At 45.0% G+C, this 21,198-nt stretch overlaps 1 protein-coding gene across 1 annotated transcript in view; it reads left to right on the top strand.

The window, feature by feature from the left end:
* Positions 1–352: 352 nt before the first annotated feature.
* Positions 353–21,198, top strand: part of wdr49 (WD repeat domain 49) — a 37,088-nt gene continuing 16,242 nt past the window's right edge. Inside the window, exons 1-11 of the mRNA XM_033032233.1 lie at positions 353–517; positions 1,760–2,200; positions 4,402–4,578; positions 7,100–7,274; positions 8,508–8,675; positions 9,462–9,610; positions 10,822–11,055; positions 13,168–13,332; positions 14,482–14,597; positions 16,679–16,809; positions 17,742–17,840. Coding sequence (XP_032888124.1) covers positions 353–517; positions 1,760–2,200; positions 4,402–4,578; positions 7,100–7,274; positions 8,508–8,675; positions 9,462–9,610; positions 10,822–11,055; positions 13,168–13,332; positions 14,482–14,597; positions 16,679–16,809; positions 17,742–17,840 — 2,020 coding nt within the window. The remainder of the gene's footprint in view (positions 518–1,759; positions 2,201–4,401; positions 4,579–7,099; positions 7,275–8,507; positions 8,676–9,461; positions 9,611–10,821; positions 11,056–13,167; positions 13,333–14,481; positions 14,598–16,678; positions 16,810–17,741; positions 17,841–21,198) is intronic.

The raw sequence follows: 21,198 nt of genomic DNA, 5'->3' as shown, positions 1-21,198 counted from the left end.
ATTGAACCGTTGAATGGGACTTGCTTGCAAGTCACAAATATAAATAATATTACAGGATCTGGCAAAATTGGCGTTGGTGCCAAAATGACTTAATGTAGTAAGAAAAATAAGTGGAAAATTATTTTTTAAATGTTCGGCCAACGTCACAAATGTAGTTCAGAAGTTCAGAAGTTAAAGGAGCAGAATTAGGCCATTCGGCCCATCGTCATGGCTGATCTACCTCCCCTCCTAACCCCATTCTCCTGCCTTCTCCCCATTACCGCTGACACCCGTACTAACCATTGTCATGAGAATCTGCTGCTCTCTGCTTTTTTGTGGCCAGGCTGTTGACGGACATCAAAGTCTTTGAAGAATGTCCTCTCACTCGCTGGAAGAGTCGGAGAAATCAGCAAATGTCCGTGGATTCAGAACACTTGATTCAAGTCCCAGCGAAATGGGAATGTCAAAAAAATCTCTGGAGAAGCTGGAAAACCAGCTCACCGTGGAGGATATAATGAAGTTGCAGGATGTGCTCATGGTAGGTTTATATGACATCTTAATTTAAAAAAAAAATTATCTGGAAGGGAGTTTACAGTTGATTAGTGCGGGTGTCAGAGGTTATGGGGAGAAGGCAGGAGAATGGGGTTAGGAGGGAGAGATAGATCAGCCTTGATTGAATGGTGGAGTAGACTTGATGGGCTGAATGGCCTAATTCTACTCCTATCACTTATGACCTATGGAAGGACTGTTTAGAAGTCGGCTGGCAGTACACAGGACTGTTTGTACAGAAGGAATTTCATTATGCATTTGTGGTTTGCACATGTGACAATTAAATCTTCATTGTACCCTCATTGACCCGCCCCCCCTGTGTACTGAGGGGAGGATGAGAACCAGAGCCTTGGTGTGTTAATGGGAGCATGGGAACCATAGAGAGCTCTACTGCACAGAAACAGGCCCTTCGGCCCACCTTGTCCATGCCGACCAAATTGGCCTATTGGGAGATTCCCATTCTGCATTGTTCCATATCCCTTTAAACCCTTCCCTATCCATATTTTGTCCAACTACCTTTTAAAATGGTATCTTTAGCTTTTATAGGTTTCTATGGTTACCCCATTCCAGATACATAAGACATCGGAGCAGAATTGAGCCAGTCGGCCCATCCGGTCTACTCCGCCATTCAATCATGGCTGATCTATCTTTCCCTCTCAATCCCATTTAGTTTAGAGATACAGGACGGAAACAGGGTCACCGGGTCCACGCCAACCAGCGATCCCCGCACATTAACACTATCCTATACCCACTAGGGTATGACAATTTACACATACACCAAGCCAATTAACCTACATACCTGTACGTCTTTGGAGTGTGGGAGGAAACCGAAGATCTCGGCGAAAACCCACGCAGGTCATGTGGATATCGTACAAACTCCATACAGACAGCGCCCGTAGTTAGGCAGCAATTCCACCGCTGCACCACCGTGCCGCTCATAAACCCCTGACACCCTCTGTAATAATTAATGTATCCTGGACAAAGTGCGGACCCACTGGGTCTCTTCCCCCAACGGCGGGGGGTGGGGGGTGGGGGGTGGGTGCTGTGGCTTCACACGCACACTAACCACCCCCCACACACACAGGGCGAGGGAGGGGGATGAGGGGAGTAGGGGGAGAGGGGGGGGGGGGGGGGGGGGGACGGGGGAAGAGAGGAGGGGGAGAGAGAGGGGAGGAGGGGGGAAGAGAGTAGAGGGGACTGTACTTACAGTATATGCTCTTTCCTCTGTTAGCCACCAGGTTTAAAAGAGTTTGTGCCAGTTAATAGGAAGGCCTTCATCGACAGGTTGGTCACAGCCCTTGGATGTGGTGCTGAAGAGGAATATGGCGACCTGTTTGACCGAATCGACGTGACCAGGGATGGCTTTGTTGACTGGGACAAAGTTACGACCTTCATGCTGTTGGGTCATTATGAGAAAGAAGAGCGTGTGAAGACATCGGTCGTCCCCCAGTGGGGAGATATCGTGTACCTTCCATCGCATCACAAGGAGCCCATACAAAGTATAGTCCACCTGACCAACTCTCACCGTTACCTCAGTATCAGCAAAGATGGGTGGATGAGCGTTTGGGGGGAAAACCTGAAGCTGCAGAAAACATTACGAGTCGCCACCGACTCCGTGAGATTGCGGGACCTTTGGGTAACGAGTATGATCTTCATGGCTAATGTAAACAAGGTAGGATTTAGCTTCTGACATACTTCTGGAGACAAAGAAAATTTAAAATGCTAATGAATTCTATCTAAGGTGGATAAAAATGCTGGCGAAACTCAGCAGGTGAGGCAGCATCTATGGAGCAAAGGAAAAGGTGACGTTTTAGGTCGAGACCCTTATTCAAACCCTTCTTGAAGAAGGGTCTCAACCCGAAACGTCACCTATTCCTTCGCGCCATAGATGCTGCCTCACCCACTGAGTTTCTCCAGCATTTTTATCTACCTTCGATTTTTCCAGCATCTGCAGCTCCTTCTTAAACAATGAATTCTATCTAGTCTTTTTATCACAAGGAACAGAGCAGAAGTGATTGAGGACCCAAAGTTTTCAAGAGAGAGTTAGATTTACTGTAGCTCTTGTGGCTAACGGAATCAAGGGATATGGGGGAAAAGGCAGGAACGGGGTACTGATTTTGGATGATCGGCCATGATCATATTGAATGGCGGTGCTGGCTCGAAGGGCTGAATGGCCTGCTCCCGCACTTATTTTCTACGTTTCTATGTTTCAAACAGCTTTTTAACATGTCCTATGAATATTCTCAAGTTCACAAGTTATAAAAGTAGAATTAGGCCATTCGGCCCATCGAGTCCACTCGTCCATTCAATCATGGCTGATCTCCGCCTCCGAATCCCATTTTCCTGGCTTCTCCCCATAACCCATGGCACCCATTCTAATCAATCAATCAATCAATCAGCATTGATCAATTGTCTTTGCTGAAATATTAGTAGTTACTGCACATCAAATGTTTATCGTCAATTGAGAAACATTTAGGTCCAGTGTACATCCAGCTCCTTCTTTACATCGACAATAAATTTACATTAGTTCCAGTTGTTACATTATTCTGGATACAAGGAACCGCAGATGTTGGTTTCCAGAGAAGGCACCAAGTGCTGGAGTAACTCAGCGGATCAGGCAGCATCTCTGGAGGACATGGATAGGTGCGGTTTCAGGTCGGAACCCTTCTTCAGACAGATTGTAGTAGGGGGGAGAAAGCTGGACGAGACGCAGGGGGCGGGGCAAAGCCAAGTAAGTGATAGGTGGATACAGGTGAGGGAGGTTTGATTGGAAAATGGGCGGATAACAAAAGCCAGAAATGAAAAGACAAAAGGTTGTGGGATGAGGAGAGGTGGAGGAAAGAGGCAAGAGATGTGAAGGCAGAGGAAGGTACGGAAGTGCATGGGGACAGGGGGGGCGGGGGGCAGGATTATGGTTCGAAATGGGTGCGCATCCAATTGGGGGGGAGGGGGGGTAAAGGAGATGGGTCTGTCCCACTTGGCGATTTTTTTGGCAACTGCCGGCGACTATCATCCTGGCGACAACCTACGACAGCACCTACGTCAGGAGGTCAAGCTACGCTCATTGGCAAATTTTTTTTCAACATGTTGAAAATTTAGCGGCGACCAGTAAGATGCTACGACTTTTTGCACGACTGAGGAGACTACACCCGGCGACCACCGGTGACAAACTAGTCGCCTGTAGTTGCCTAAAAAATCGCCTAATTGGGATAGGCCCATTAGATATCTAAATTTGGAGAATTCATTGTTCATTCTGTTGAGTTGTTAGCTGCCCAATTGTAATAATAATAATAATGGATGGGATTTATATAGCGCCTTTCTAATACTCAAGGCGCTTTACATTGCATTATTCATTCACTCCTCAGTCACACTCGGTGGTGGTAAGCTACTTCTGTAGCCACAGCTGCCCTGGGGCAGACTGATGGAAGCGTGGCTGCCAATCTGCGCCTACGGCCCCTCCGACCACCACCAATCACTCACACACATTCACACACAGGCAAAGGTGGGTGAAGTGTCTTGCCCAAGGACACAACGACAGTATGCACTCCAAGCGGGATTCGAACCGGCTACCTTCCGGTTGCCAGCCGAACACTTAGCCCATTGTGCCATCTGTCATCCCAATAGCCAAAGGAAGCTTGATTCTTATAGCTCCTCATAGACGATGGTGATGAGAGCAGATTGCATGGCCTCTGTGATTGGCTCTGCTGATCAGTATCACAGCCCATTCTGTACATCGTCTTCCTCCAAATTCTCTAAATCATTTGTGTTCACAAGTCTATTGTTCTCATGTTTGGATTGTACATTGCAATGCTTTGATTTGAAACTTTGTCACACGTTACAAATGAAAGCCGTTTCATATTCTTTTCCTTTAAGATAGCTGTTGCATTTACCAGTAAGGAGATTTGCTTCTACGATCCAAATTCCAAAGAAGAATTTTCCTGGCAGTATAAACTCCACGGATTATGCCACACTCTGATTTGTATGCATTATTGGTACAACCCAGAAGATGGAAATGAAGCCATTCTCACCTTTGGAGATGTTTCTGGTGAGGTAAATCACTAATCACTTATCACTGTAACTTAGGCATTTTAACCATAGTCTTACAACTGTGTAATATAGTTCATTGTTTTAAAAGATGATTTTGTTTTTGATTAGCTAATTATGGGGCCCCCTTGCTTTCACTAATTCAAAATAGCCACTGCTACAATAACATCAAGCTAATGCAAAATTAAATGGCAAAAATGTCTTAAATTGACACTTGTTCATTTCTGGCTGATCTTTCAAACAGACCTTTTTTTTTTTAGTTTGGAGATAGAGCAGAGGAAAAAGGCCTTTCAGCCCACTGAATCCCCGCTGATCATCGATCACCCCGTACACTCGCACGATCCCACACACACTAGGGACAATTTACAATCTTTACCGAGGCCAATTAACCAATAAACCTGGACGTCTTTGTGGGAGTGTGGGAGGAAACCGGAGCACCCGGAGAAAACCCACGTGGTCACAGGGAGAACAGACAAACTCCATACAGACAGCACCCGTAGTCAGGTTCGAACCCGGGTCACTGGCGCTGCAAGGTAGCAACTCTATCGCCGCGCCACCGTGTCGCCCAATGGTTTTCAAAGAAGACAGAAATTGCTTGAGTAACACGCTGCTAGCATCTATGCCTGAATTTCCTGAATCAGTTTTCACTACCATTTTGTTCTGGTTCCTATTGATTTAGGATTTCTGCTGCCTATTCATTTACTTCTGTAATCTACCCTTCTGTAATTTATTTTTTGCTATCCACCAACTTCATTTTTCAGCCAAGATGCAAAATCGAACCAGTAAAATCTATGATATCTCATTTTTAAATCAAAAATGTCAGGCACAAAAATTGCTTGAAGAGCTGATACTCGACTCCATTCAAGGACCCAAGCAGTTGTTCCAGGTGAGGCAGAGGTTCACCTGCACCTCCTCCAACCTCATCTATTGCATCCGCTGCTCTTGATGTCAGCTGCTCTACATCGGTGAGACCAAGCGTAGGCTTGGAGATCACTTCGCCGAACACCTCCGCTTGGTTCGCAATAACCAACCTGATCTCCCGGTGGCTCAGCACTTCAACTCCCCCTCCCATTCCGAATCCAACCTTTCCATCTTGGGCCTCCTCCATGGCCAGAGTGAGGACCACCGTAAATTGGAGGAGCAGCACCTCATATTTCGCTTGGGCAGTTTGCACCCCAGCGGTATCAACATTGACTTCTCTAATTTCAGGTAGTCCCTACTTTCTCCTCCCCTTATCAGCTCTCCCTCAGCCCACTGGCTCCACCTCTTCCTTTCTTCTTCCTGCCCCTCCCCCCCCCCACCCTCACATCAGTCTGAAGAAGGGTTTCGACCCGAAACGTTGCCTATTTCCTTCGCTCCATAGATGTTGCCTCACCCACCGAGTTTCTCCAGCATTTTTGTCTACCTTTGATTTTCCAGCATCTGCAGTTCCTTCTTAAACAAACTACCTTAAAACATATATTTTCATCGAATCCAGGACTATCTTTCAACTGGTTTTAATTTTTAAGACAATAAGCAGCGAGACAGCCTGATTCATAAGGTCATAGGTGATAGGAGCAGAATTAGGACATTCAGCCCATCAAGTCTACTCCGCCATTCAATTATGGCTTATCGATCTCTCCCTGCTAACCCCATTCTTCTGCCTTCTCCCCATAACTCCTGACACCCGAACTAATCACCAAGGTTAAGTATACGACTTGCATTTTTTGTGCTTTTGTTTTCCAAATATCACAGGTATATTTTTACATATTCATGGATTGAGATGGCGGAGATTGACCGTGCCGCCATCTTGTATCTCGTGGCTCCAAATTAAGATGGCGGATTCTTGTGTGTGGCTGCAAGTTATGATTCCGTGATTAAAATAGTGTCAGGAGGTTGTTTGGCTGATCTATGGGACAACTGGTTTAACTTCAACATTGATCCTCTGATAATATGTAGGAAGGAACTGCGGATGCTGGTTTACACCAAAAACCATTGCTCCAGTTGTGTTGGTCATGCACCATTACATTCCTACGCTGTTCTCCTTTCATAATATGTGCCTGAAATGGACATTGTGGGGTCCTGCGACTCTGCCCGGCTCGGCCTGCGGACTCGGGAGCTGCGGACTCCGATGGGAGGCGGCTGATCGGGAGGTCCGGGCCGCTGAGGAGGATTTTCACCGTCTGGGTTCGGCGTCGGCGTTCCATCAGCCCGGCGAGAGGGCCTGAGCATCGGGCCGCCCGGGGTGGCGACTGCGGGTGCTCGGAAGGCCCCGACCACAGGTGAACATCTGGGAAGATCGGAGGGGAAGCTGGCTGGACTATGGTGCCTTCCTCACCTTGGTGCCATTGTGTTATGTTGTGTCGCGGACTTTCTGTGTTTGTGCTTTTTTAAAAATTCTATTTTATTTTTAATATGTTTTATTATTTATTATTTATTTATTTTTATGATACTGACTGTAAAGGGAAATTCATTTCGTTGTCTCTAATTGAGACAATGACAATAAATTTGAATACAAAACAATACAATTTGTTTTCCCCTCTTGCAGGTCAATGCTATCTGTTTTACTTCAGCTTTAATTTCTCTCTTTGAGAGACCTGTCACTTCTGCAGAGGAGCAGGAGACCACCGTCGCTATCAGCTGGCTGGAGCTGCTCAGAGGGACTCACAAGTGTTGCTTCACATTGAACCACAAGGGCCATAGTAGAGAATGGGTCAGGCAAGGTACATTGGGGCAGATTTGCTGTGGTGGGTACAAACTGCAATTGGGCATGTCGTATGAATATCCTGACGAGAGTATGTAAGAATGTATATTCATAGTGCTTGCGTGTTCACCTTCCATGTAGCAGCACAATTAAGCAGCTTCAGACTAGTGATCACCCCGTACACTAGCCTAGGGTACGATACTGACTACAAGTGCTGTTTGTACGGAGTTCGCACGTTCTCCCTGTGATCATGTGGGTTTTCTCCGGCTGCTCTGGTCCCCTCCCACACTCCAAAGACGTCTCAGGTTTGTAAGTTAATTGGCTTCTGCAAATTGTCCCAAAGGGTGTAGCATAGAACCAGTGTACGGGCGATCGCTGGTCGGCACGGACTCGATGGGCCGAAGAGCCTGCTTCCACGCTGTATCTCTGAACTAAACTAAAACGCTGCGGGGGGTCGTCAGCAGGAGGACCGAGGTGGCCCATCACCACCACCAGGGCAGCACGGTGGCGCAGCGATAAAGCTGCTGCCTTACAGTGCCAGAGACCTGGGTTCGATCCTGACTACAGGTGTTATCTGTTCACTGTTTGGAGGTTGACCGCATGGGTTTTGGCAGTGTAGGTCTATTTAGAGTCATACAACGGAAACAGGCCCTTTGGTCCAAATTGCCAATGCCGACCAACATGTCCCATCAACGCTCGTCCCATCTGCCCACGTTTGGCCCATATCCTTCTAAACCTTTCCCATCCACTAGAAACCTTTCCTATCCATTCAAAAACTCACCTCTCCATTTTAAAACATTCCTATTCATTCTGAAACTTTCCTCTAAACTCCAAACCTTTCCAATCCACATTTCTAAACGATTATCGGCTAGTCCATCACCCCTGCTCACCTGGCTCCTCCAAATACAGAAAATTATTTTTTCAAAGTATCAAAGATTACAAGACAATTTAGCTAATTCCTGACATTTTTCTCATTTCTATGGAGAAATGCCAGGACAGTAGTTTCCTTCAATTAGTACGGTTGTCAGGGGTTATGGGGAGAAGGCAAGAGAATGGGGTTAGGTGGGAGAGATAGATCTGCCATGATTGAATGGTGGAGTAGACTTGATGGGTCAAATGGCCTAATTCTCCTCCTATCACATGAATTTAAAGCAAATTAAACAAACTATAATGCTGTTGACCTGGTACAAGCTAGTTCTAATCATTAGACATTCCTACCTACACTAAACCTTGATTGCTTTTTGTTCTCCAGTGAGTTACTTTTCCAATTTGGAAGCTTTCATTTCTTGCGCTACCACTGACATCAACACAATAGTCTTGGGCTGGAAAGAAAAAGGAACGACAACACTCAAAGTCACTGCTTTCCATGTTACTGAGGGTGTTAATGCATTTGATTACCATCCTGGACTCAACTTAATTGGTAAGTGAGTTTGTGTTTTATGGGCCTGTCAAAGGTTGTCGCTGAGGCTGACTTTGGTGAATTTCAATGTTGCATTTGCTGGTAGTTTCTGCCTTACAGCGCTGGAGACCCGGGTTCGATCCTGACTAGGGGCGCTGTGCTCTCTGTACAGAGTTTGTACGTGGGTTTTTCTCCGGGTGCTCCGGTTTCCTCCCACACTCCGAAAATATGCAGATTTGTAGGTGAATTGGCTTCTGTAAGTTGCCCCAAGTGTGTAGAATGCGAAAGTGGAATAACGTAGAACTAGTGTGCGCGTGATCAGTGGTCGTCGTGGACTCTGAGGGCGAAGGGCCTGTTTCTACATAGTATCTCTGAACTCAGCTCTATTTGGTTGGCACAGTGACCTTGGTTAGAATGGGGGAAACTTCTCCAAGATGTCTGGGCTGATTACATTCTAATGAGTAAGAGCTCAAGAATGAAGTTAAGATGGGAATTTGCTGCAATGGTTACAAGAATCAGATAGGGGGGGGATGCACGTCAGGTCATCGGGTCAAAGGGCGTGATGTACGGAGCAGCTCAATCCATCTGCAGGACATGGCAGCCTTAGAGTTAGAGGGCTAACGGAATCAGGGGATATGGGGAGAAAACAGGAACGGGATACTGATTTTGGATGATCAGCCATGATCATATTGAATGACGGTGCTGGCTTGAAGGGCTGAATGGCCGACTCCTGCACCTATTTTCTCTGTTTCTATGTTTCATTATAGACTGTATTTCTTGTGATAAATATGGCCTTTTCCCTGTTAGCTTCTGCTGCTGCAGACCATCATATCTACCTCTGGAACCCCTACCTCAAGGTTAGACCCACTGGCGTTTTGCGTGGTCACCAAGCCAGTGTCCTCACTGTACAATTCAGTATCTCACGAAAACAACTCTTTAGTTTTTCAAAGGACAAGGTGAGAGTCATTTTCTTTTGGTATTTTCACAAATATAGACTTTAGACTTTAAAGATACAGCGCAGAAACAGGCCCTTCAGCCCACCGAGTCCGTGCCGACCAGCGATTGCCCATACACTAGTTCTAGCCTACCCACTACGGACAATTTGCAGAAATGGATTTAATGCCTGTACCTCTTTTTAGACTTTAGCGACTCAGTGTGGAAACAGGCACGAGTCTGTGGTGACCAGCGATCACCCCGTACACTAGCACTATCCTGCACACTCTAGATACAATTTACAAATTTTACCGAAGCTAATTAACCTACAAGTCCGTACGTCTTTGGAATGTGGGAGGAAGCCAGAGCACCTCGAGATAACCCACGCTGTTGTCACAGGGAGAACGTGCAAACTCCGTACAGATATCACCTGTAGTCAGGATCGAACCCGGGTCTCTGGCGCTGTAAGGAAGCAACTCTACTGCTGCGCCACTGCGCTGCTCTTAAGCGAAGGTCGAGATTGATTTGAGGTCTCTGAATTTCAAGTCAAGTCAATGTTATTTCTATAGCATATTTAAAAGCAACTCTCGTTGACCAAAGTGCTGTACATCAGTGCCGGTACTAACGTGGTTCATACAGTGGTGCATAGATCAACGATACATACATACAGCGCTCCCTCAGAGGACCTCAAGAAACACTTGTGAGTAGAAATAAGTTTTAAGTCTAGACTTAAAAGAGTTGATGGAGGGGGCAGTTCTGATGGGAAGAGGGATGCTGTTCCATAGTCTATTTGAAGTGAGAATTAGCATGGCAAAAGTGTGTGCCACTCTCTATATTCATACATTTTATGTTTAACCATTAGACATGGTGGCAAGGCGGCACAGTTGCTGCCTCACAGCGCCAGAGACCCGGGTTCGATCCCGGCTATGGGTGCTGTCTGTACGGAGTTTGTACGTTCTCTCCGTGACCTGCGTGGGTTTTCTCCGGGTGCTCCGGTTTCCTCCCGCACTCCAAAGACGTACAGGTGTGCAGGTTAATTGGCTTTGGTATAATTGTAAATTGTCCCAAGTGTGTGTTGGATAGTATTAGTGAGCGGGGATCGCTGGTCGACACAGACTCGGTGGGCCAAAGGGCCTGTTTCCGTGCTGTATCTCTGAGCTAAACATAAGATGAAAATTAAACATTGTTATCAATGTTATGCCACATTTAGAATAATCATTTTAAACCGTTGCAGATTTTACGAATTTGGGACATGCACCATCAGCTTTGTGTCCAGCGACTTGCTGGGATTTTTCCAAAGCCTCTGGAATTCCAAACAATTCTGTATTTCAATGAACTTCTGGGTCACCTGTTCACCACTTTCAACAGCCAGCTGACCTTGTTGGAAATGAAACAAGAAGTTGGCAATTGCCTAACGAGTCATGAGAAACCAGTTACCTGTGTACTTTATAATTCACACTTCAAGCAGGTGAGTGAAAATATAGGATAGCACAAGATTATTTGGATAGACTCAAAGTCATGGTGGCTCAGCGGTGGAGTTGCTGCCTTACAGCGAACGCAGCACCGGAGACCCGGGTTCGATCCTGACTGTCTGTACGGAGTTTGTACGTTCTCCCCGTGACCTGCGTGGGTTTTCTCCAAGATCTTCAGTTTCTTCCCACACTCCAAAGATGTACAGATTTGTAGATTAATTGGCTTGGTAAATGTAAAAATTATCCCAAGTGGGTGTAGGATGGTGTTAATGTGCGGGGATCGCTGGTCGGCGCGGACCTGGTGGGCCGAAGGTCCTGTTTCCGCGCTGTATCTCTAAACTGTATCTCTAAACTAAACTAAAGTGCTGGAGTAACGGGCATGAGGGTCCGGAAGTATGTTTTTAGTTTAACCCCTTCATGATTTAGTTTAGTTTAGAGTTACAGTGCGGAAACAGGCCCTTCAGCCTGCCGAGTCTGCACCGACCAGCGATAACACTATCCTACACACACTAGGGGCAATTTTTTCATTTATACCAAGCCGATTAACCTACAAACCTGTACGTTTTGGGTGGAAACTGAATTTGTAAGAGAAAACCCATACAGGTCATTGGAAGAACATAAAACTCCGAACACACAACCACCCGCACCCAGGATCGAACCTGGGTCTCTGGCACTGTAAGCGTAGCAACTCTACCACTGCGCCACCATGCCACCGGTGAGTAGGAAGGAACTGCAGATGCTTGTTTACACCGGAAATAAACACAAAATGCTGGAGTAACTCAGCAGGTCAGGCAGCGTCTCTGGAGAGACGGAATGGGTGACGTCTCAGGTCGAGACCCTTCTCCAGACTGATTATAGGGGGGGGGGGGGGGACTGGAAGCAAGAAAAGACCAGGAGAAATCAGGGCTAGCAACAAATGACCTCAGGCAGGATGGTTCCATGATAGATCACTAGGGACACAAGGGATGCATCGTCCCTTCATTGTAACCAATTTGTCTTCTCACATCCAAACACATACAGTTAAAAATAAAGACTCAACAGACAGCATCCTCCTGTTTGTTCCAAGTGTGTAGGATAGAACTGGAGTATAGAAACATAGAAACATAGAAAATAGGTGCAGGAGTAGGCCATTCGGCCCTTCGAGCCTGCACCGCCATTCAATATGATCATGGCTGATCACCCTACTCAGTATCCTGTACCTGCCTTCTCTCCATACCCCCTGATCCCTTTAGCCACAAGGGCCACATCTAACTCCCTCTTAAATATAGCCAATGAACTGGCCTCAACTACCTTCTGTGGCAGAGAATTCCAGAGATTCACCACTCTCTGTGTGAAAAATGTTTTCCTCATCTCGGTCCTAAAAGGTTTCCCCCTTATCCTTAAACTGTGACCCCTTGTTCTGGACTGTGACCCCTTGTTCACAGTTTAAGGATAAGGGGGAAACCTTTTAGGACCGAGATGAGGAAAACATTTTTCGCACGGAGATATGCAATTGTCGGTGCCATTAATCTGAACACAATACAGTGACAAGCTTTAGTTGCATGCTAACCAGTCAACGGAAAGACAAAACATGATCACATATAGATACACGATAAGGGAATAACGTTTAGTGCAAGGTAAAGCCAGGAAATCCGATCAAGGATAGTCCAAGGGTCACCAATGAGGTAGATAGTAGTTCAGGACTACTCTCTGGTTGTGGTAGGATGATTCAGTTGCCTGATAACAGCTGGGAAGAAACTATTTACCTCTTTAACTGTTATCATTCACAATCCTTTTGCAGTCATCAGCTTTTTAAAATGCACTTTGGCATTCGCTGGAAGAGCACTTTCTAATTTACCTCGTTTATAATTTTTAACTGAGAGGTAATTTTTAACTAATATAATTTTTAATATCTTCAAGAAGGAACTGCAGATGCTGGAAAATCGAAGGTAGACAAAAATGCTGGAGAAACTCAGCCGGTGCAACAGACGTCTGAGGAAGGGTTTCGGCCCGATACGTTGCCTATTTCCTTCGCTCCATAGATGCTAATTTTTAATATCCTTCACTTGCAAGTTCATCCTTGGTGGTTTAATTAAATACCCATTGTGAATATTGTTCCTTCTTTGCAGGTGATCAGCTCGGACGTTGGATCAACAGTAATTATCTGGATGATAGAAACTGGTCAAAAACTAAAACAATTTACTCGGTGTCACGGCAATTCTGAGATCACAACGATGACCCTGAATGACACTGAAACGAGATTATTCACTGCAAGTGTTGATGGAACAGTGAAGGTGAGTATTGCCCCGTATACCTCCTGGAGCGGCACAGTGGCGCAGTGCCAGAGGTGGGATTGTTTCCTCCTGAAAGCCGAGGGTTGCGACGAGACCTGACTGAAATACGGAACATTATTGATACAGTCAACAATCAGAACCTTTTTCCCCCCATTGTGGGAACATCAAATACACAGTGGGTGGCACGGTGGTGCAGTGGTAGAGTTTCTCCTTCACGGTGCCAGAGACCCAGGTTCGATCCTGACTACAGGTGCTGTCTGTACAGAGTTTGCATGTTCTCCCCATGCTTGGGTTTTCACCGGGTGCTGCGGTCTATCCTACACCACTCCAAAGACGTGCAGGTGTGTAGGTTAATTGGCTTTGGTAAAGATTAGACATTGTCCCTAGTGTGTAGAATAGGGCTGGTGTACGGGGACTGCTGGTCGGCATGGACTTGATGGGCCGAAGGGCCCGTTTCCGCACTTTATCTCTGAACTAAACTAATTTAAACCTTGCCCCTCTCACCTTAAAGCTGTACAATCTTGTTTAGTTTGGAGATACAGTGTGGAAACAGACCCTTCATCCCACCAAGCCCATGCCAATCAACGATCACCCATACACCTGTTCTACCCTGCACACCAGGGAGAATTTACAGAGGTAATTTAACCCACAAACCTGCACATCTTTAGAATGTGGGAGGAAACTGGAGCACCCAGAGAAAACCCACGCGGCCACAGGGAGAATGTACCGACAGCACTCATAGACTGGATCGAACCCGGGTCTCCGGCACTGCAAGGCATCGACTCTACCGCTGCGCCACTGTGTATTTGATATTTCCGCTCTGGGAGAAAGGTTCTGTTGTCGACCCTATCTATCTATATGCTTCCATAATTTTACGTACTTCCAGCAACCTCTGGCATTCTAGAGAAAACAATCCATGTCTGTCTAAACATTCCCTGTAGCTAATGTCCCCCTAATCTGGGCATCATTCTAGTTAACTCCCTCTGCACCCGATCCAAAGTCTCCATATCTTTTCTGTAAATTCAATTGGACCATCGAAGCCAAAGTAATTTCACAAAAGAGCACCTTTGTTACATTTCAAAGCATCAGGTAATAAGTCCACATCATGCAATTTATTTAACTCATTCAAGTTATATTTCTTTATTGCAGATTTGGGATTTCAATGGACATTGTCATCATAAACTGAATGCAGGAATGGACCAGGCAGCTGAGATCTCTCAGATCTTGATACTAAAAAGGAGTATATTGATACTTGGCTGGGAAAGGTATGTTATAGTCAAAACGTTGTCATCAAACATATGTATATATATTTTGTATTATTAGATGATATATATATAGATATATAGATATATAGATATATAGATATATAGATATATATATATATAGATAGATAGATATATAGATATATATAGATAGATATATAGATATATAGATATATATATAGATATATATATACATTGATATTATTACTATTAGATTATATATATAATATAATTATATTATTATAAGTTTATATATATGTTTATATTATTATATTGTTATTATTATATATATTATTATTAGATTGTTATATATATATATATTATTTTATTGTCATTAGATTATTTATATATAAAAATAATATTAATTATATTTTATATATATATATATATAAGATTATTTATAAATATATAAATAATCTAATATGACAGTATAATAAAATAAACATATATATAATCATAATCATAATCATATTTTATAATCTAATAATAATATAACAATATAATAATATCAATATATATATATAATCTAATAATACTATAATATAATAATAATATATTTGGGCAGTGGGCAGGTGATATAGACCTGCACGGGAAGGTAGACACTCATCAGCCTGGGAAGGCAGTCCATCTTGCAGAGGGAAAACTCTGATTTCAAACCTCCACTGCCTTGTGGCCATATCCAGTCATGGAAAAGGCTCCAGGAGTAAACCTCAAGAAAATCCGGAGTCGGAGCCCCTAAGGTAGTTTGTCGTTGTCTACAACCTCGCTCTGGCAGCTCCTGCGACGGCAACTGTAACGGCCCTACTGTTCCTTTGGATCGATCAGCGACGTGGAGGGGGGGGGAGGGGGGGACGTGCTGCATGGGCAACAGCCTGTCCTCCATATGACATCGCCCAAGCTTGTATCCGACCAGGATGCATCATCCATGGTCAGTCATGATGGGGAGGGATCTACTAATAATATATATTATGTATCTTTAATGATTGTCGGTGATCAACCTGCTTTCTCTGCCTTTTGATGGTCTTTATGTTGTTTAGGTTTCTCATTGTCACAGGTAATGTAAACACTTTCTTATGCGTGCTATCCAATCAAATCAGATAGCGTCTGAAGAAGTGTCTCGACTCGAAACATCACCCATTCCTTCTCTCCAGAGATGCTGCCTGTCCCACTGAGTTACTCCAGCATTTTGGTCTATCTTCAGATAATACTATAGATAGACACAAAGTGCTGGAGTAACTCAGCGGGTCAAACAGCGTCTTCGGAGAAAATGAATGGGTGACATTTCAGGTCGGAACTCTTCAAATACAATCAAGGCAAACTCAAGTACAATAGATTGAGCAAGAGGGAAGATACTGAGTGCAGAATATTGTTCTCAGTTCTCAGTGTTGTTGTAGAGCACCAGTTCTATAGAGAAAGGCCAATGTCCGCAATGGGGTAGAGGTGAATCGGACAGCACCCTAGCTTATGGCATTAGGGTTCATGATCATAAGTGATAGGAAAAGAATTAGGCCATTTGGCCCATCAATTCTACTCCGCCATTCAATCAGGGCTGATCTACCTCTCCTTCCTAACCCCATTCTCCTGCCTTCTGGGCCTCATATCTGAGGACGGATGTGCTGGCTCTGGAGAAGGTCAAGAGGAGGTTTACAAGAATGATCCCAGGAATGAGTCGGTTAACATATGATGGACGTTTGACGCCATTGGGCCTGTACCCGCTGGTGTTTAGGAGGATGAAGGGGGGGATCTCATTGAAACTTACAGAATAGTGAAAGGCCTGGATAGAGTAGATTTGGAGAGAATGTTTACACTCGTGGGAGAGTCTAGGGCCAGAGGTCACAGCCTCAGAATTAATGGACGTTCCTTTGCGAAGTAAATGAGGAATTTATTTAGACAGAGGGTCTCCCCATAAACCCTGACACCCTTGACATGGAAGGACCGTTCAGAAGTCTGACGGACGTCTTTAAACTTTAAACGCTGTTGAGACAAAGATATTCTGCGATTGTTGAAACTAGCTCATTCTCAAGCCATAGTTGCTAACTTTGAAATTTGTATATTTGTTCCATTTTAATATTTTTCTCTTCCAGTAAGATTACTGTATTCCGAATGGACACCCTGACTGAGTTACTAGTCCAGCCTTCAAAATGGAAGGGCAAGGCACAACATCACAATGATATCCTTTGTGCAGCGTTTTTACCACCTCAAACACTGGCCACAGGTTTACTGTTTCATTATATTCTTCCTATAGAAGCAGTGATGATCTTTTAACTCTTCGAACGGGTGGCATGGTAGCGCAGCGGTAGAGTTGCTGCTCTACAGCGCTTGCAGCGCCGGAGACCCGGGTTTGATCCTGACTACAGGTGCTGTCTGGACTGAGTTTGTACCTTCTCCCCGTGACCGCGTGGGTTTTCTCTGAGATCTGAGATCTTCTGTTTCCTCCCACACTCCAAAGACGTACAGGTAGGTAGGTTCATTGGCTTGGTGTATGTGTAAATTGTCCTTAGTATGTGTAGGATAGTGTTAGTGTGCGGGGATCGCTGGTCGGCGCGGACTCGGTGGGCCGAAAGGCCTGTTTCCGCGCTGTATCTCTAAACTCAACTCAACTAAGGTGGGCCACAAATCAAGTTAACTTTGCCAATGATGACAGTGGCTATTTGAATCAAATCTGCAAAATTAATGTGCATTTGCCATTACTATTTACCATAACTTTCAAGACATATTTAGTTTTAGTTTAGAGATACAGCGCGGAAACAGGCCCTTCGGCCCACCGGGTCTGCACCGACCAGCGATCCCCGCACACTAACACCATCCTACACTTGGGACAATTTGTACATTTATACCAAGCCAATTAACCTACAATCCTGTACGTCTTTGGAGTGCGGGAGGAAACCGAAGTTCTTGGAGAAAACCCACGCAGGTCACGGGGAGAACGTACAGAGTCCATACAGACAGCATCTGCTGTCAGATCGAACCCGGGTCTCCGGCGCTGTAAGGCAGCAACTCTGCCACCGTGCCGCCCCTATTTGTTGTGGAAATGTTATTTTCTCTGGTGTCTTGGTCGGCATGGGCAAGTTGGACCGAAGGGCCTGCTTCCATGCTGTATGACTCTGTGACTCTACAAATAGCAATAACTGAATGTGATCTCCACAGGCAGTTACGATGGAGAGATAGTAATATGGAATAATAATTCTGAAAACGCATCGAGTAGATTTCATCCATGTCTCAATCAAACATTGCAGCTCAGATCAGGTAAACTTAGTGCCTACTATATAATTTTTCTTGTATCTTGTAGGTCCATAACTTCTAGGACAGAATTAGGCCATTCAGCCCATCAAGTCTACTCCTCCATTCAATCATGGCTGATCTATCTTTCCCTCTCAAACCACATTCTCCTGCCTTCTCCCCATAACACCTGACACCTATACGAATGAAAAATCTGTCAATCTCCACCTTAAAAAAATCGAATGACTTGGCCTCCACAGCAATGAATTCCGCAGATTCAACAGTTTTTGCTTTTCATTAGTTGATCAAACTATTGATGTCACTTGAAAGAGTGATCCTTTTTATTTCACAGATGAAAATGGAGAAAGAATGTTGTGTTCTCGCAATAGCTTGTCCACTTCTTTTTCTTGTTTATGGCGTGCACAGCCTAAAGTTGTAGGACAACTTGTTCTATTTGATCTTATTTGATTGTGCACGCCAGGTTGATCGCATTAGTTGAAACTGGGCGGACCACGCGAAGGTTGCAATCTCCCACCCCAGCTTGTCCACTATATCAGTGGTGGGCCAAAGTTTGTGTCAACCTGAACCTACTAACCTAAATTACCACTTTTCATATGAATCCTCCACACCTTGGCAACATTGGTATTAATAGCATTACAGAACATGGAACAATATAACACAGGAACAGGCCTTTCAGCCCGCAATGTCTGTGTCGAACATGATGCCAATGTAAACTAAACTCCTCTGCCTGCATTTGATCCATATCCCTCCATTCCTTGCATATCCATGTGTCCATCTGAAAGCCTCTTAAACACCACTCTCGTATCTACCTCCACCACCACCCCTGGCAGTGCGTTCCAGGCACCCAAAGTCTTCTTATTTAAAAAAAAACCTACAACCTGTTCTCAACCTTCAAATTATATATTTCTACATTAAAGACAAATAATTTAACTTGAGTATTTTTTTCAACGTCTGTCTGTTACACTATGTACTAAGTGTAGGAGCCATTTATGTTTAGGCTAGCTACCGTTGGCATATTATATTATTTTGTCTAGATATATCTTGCAGTATTATTTTGGACACTTGGGGGCAGTCATTAGATGCACAGAGGGGTGTGTATATATGGGCATAGTGGACAGGGAGGGGCAGACCAGGCACAGGGGTGGAGAGCATACAGATCTCACCAGACCGGGGGGGACAGCCAGCTACAACCGGTATGCAGAATAAGAAATACCTGGAACATTCATCTCTTTGTTTGTACAACTACTTCAATAAAGAACCAGTGAAACTGGAAATAACTACTGGAAAACCTTTTCCATTTGGTCTGCGTAGGATCACTCCTACTTACCTGTGTAGTCATGGCAACGAAACGTTGGACACTGGAAGACTCAGAAAATTGCCATTGCACTAAGGTTTTGCCTGTTGCACGGTTTGACGGACTTGGACTTTTTAAATCTGGAACATTGGAGGTTGTGGGGAGGAGACCTGAGAGAAGTATATAAAATATAGGAGCCACAGATAGGGTGGAACCTTTTTGCAGGAATGGAAATATTAAATTGTAGGGGGGGCAGAGGTTTAAGGTGAGAGGGGCAAAGTTTAAAGAAGATGGGGGGGGGGGGGGTGTGGGGGCAAGTTCTTTTTCACAGAGAGACTAACAGTAAGTGCCTGGATGCTGCTGTGGGAGTAGTGGTTTGATCGTTCGTGTGTCAGACCACGTATAGCTACTGTCGTCGTCCAACATGTTGACCAAATTGGTCGACCGACGCGTTACAGAGTGCATCGTGTCGTCGTTTCCGGGGATTGCTACGAGGAGGCTTCTGTCACGATCCCCGGAGTAGTGGCGGAGGCAGATATAACAGTGGCATTGAAGGGCGTTTCAGATGGGCACAAGGCTATGCAGGGAATGGAATCACGCTTGACACAGAGATTTTGAGCCGAAGGGGCTGTTCCTGTACTGTTCTATGTTCTATGTTCTGTGTTAGTAAATGGGATCACTGATTTATACATTGCAGGCGACCAACAGCAAGATAGTCAAACACAAGGAAATGTTTCCCCAGTTTCAAGTGGATCGCCATTGTTTAGCCCTGACGATGAAGATAATAAATATAGCTACGTGATTACCAGGATGTTCTTTTTAGAGAACAGAAAGAACATTTTGACAATGGGTGAGAAAGTACATTTGTGCTGTAACTAGTGGCATGTTTATACATCAGTTATTGCTTATGATCAGTACATATATCAATTTGGACGCAACGGTGGCGCAGACGTAGAGTTGCTGCCTTACAGCGCCAGAGACCCGGGTTCGACGGGTGCTTGTCTGTTCTCCCTGTGACCGTGTGGGTTTTCCCCAGTGTAGGGGTTTCGCGTTTCCCTTTATTCCACCGGGCCCAACTGCCCGAGTTATTCTCTCCCTTGTCCGAGTGTCAAACGGCCACCACTCCACTCGAGCGGTTTCCAAGAGAGAGAATACAACAAAAAGGATTCCCCTAGGTTCTAGACCTCGGAAATATGGTGGGATATGATAAAAAGGTTGAATTGACCAGAGTGTGCTGATGAGAGAAAACAGAAACCAAGATGGACTCAAAGCAAGTCTAAATTTACAGGCTTTATTAAACAATGAGAAATCGAATCTCACCAACACTACATAATACGTGGCTAAACTTATGCTTTAAACTAAGACTATGGACGGAAAACTATCGGGCACGTCGTGAAACTTACTTTAACACAATTTTACCCCCCCCCCTTTGACCTCTATCCTATTTCGGGAATTTCACCAGGTCACCAGGATACTCACAGCTTAGGTCGATGCAGGCTCACGAGCTGTCCAGCAGAGCAGGAAGAGCAGGAAGAGAGGAAGAGAGGAAGAGAGCGAGTTCTGGCTTGACTTCGGCTTTTATACCTGAGCTTCCTTTGAAACCCCCAGGTGGTCCAGGATAGAAGGGGTTCTTTTGATGTTTCCCAGTTTCGATCTGGCATGAACAATAGGCTTCCGATGATAAGGGGTTTGCTGATGTCATGATCCCTCAGCCTGATCGTTATCATCCCCGATGGTGATTGTGCTTCTGCTGGCCTGTTTACCACCGTCTACTGAGGCTTGGTTCATTCGTTTGTGTATCCAAGAGAATCTCGTTATCTCCGTCTCAGCCTTTCCTGTTCACACCGTTGTGTGATGTCCAAGTCCACAGGCCAGACGGGTTTGAATCTTGAAACTGATTCTTTCTGTGGATTGGGGGTTTTTCCGTTGCAGCCAGCAAATCTGTCTTTTTAAAATATCCATGTCCTTATCCAAGTTCTTCCATAATTTTGGAGGATTTGCCCCAATAACTTACATGCCCCTACGATACGTCCAGGCTTGCACGGACCGTGTCGATTGACAAAGTTAGTG

The sequence above is a fragment of the Amblyraja radiata genome, chromosome 13 (genome assembly GCF_010909765.2).
Source record: "Amblyraja radiata isolate CabotCenter1 chromosome 13, sAmbRad1.1.pri, whole genome shotgun sequence".
NCBI lineage: Eukaryota > Metazoa > Chordata > Chondrichthyes > Rajiformes > Rajidae > Amblyraja > Amblyraja radiata.
This window is presented reverse-complemented; position numbering and strand designations above follow the sequence as displayed.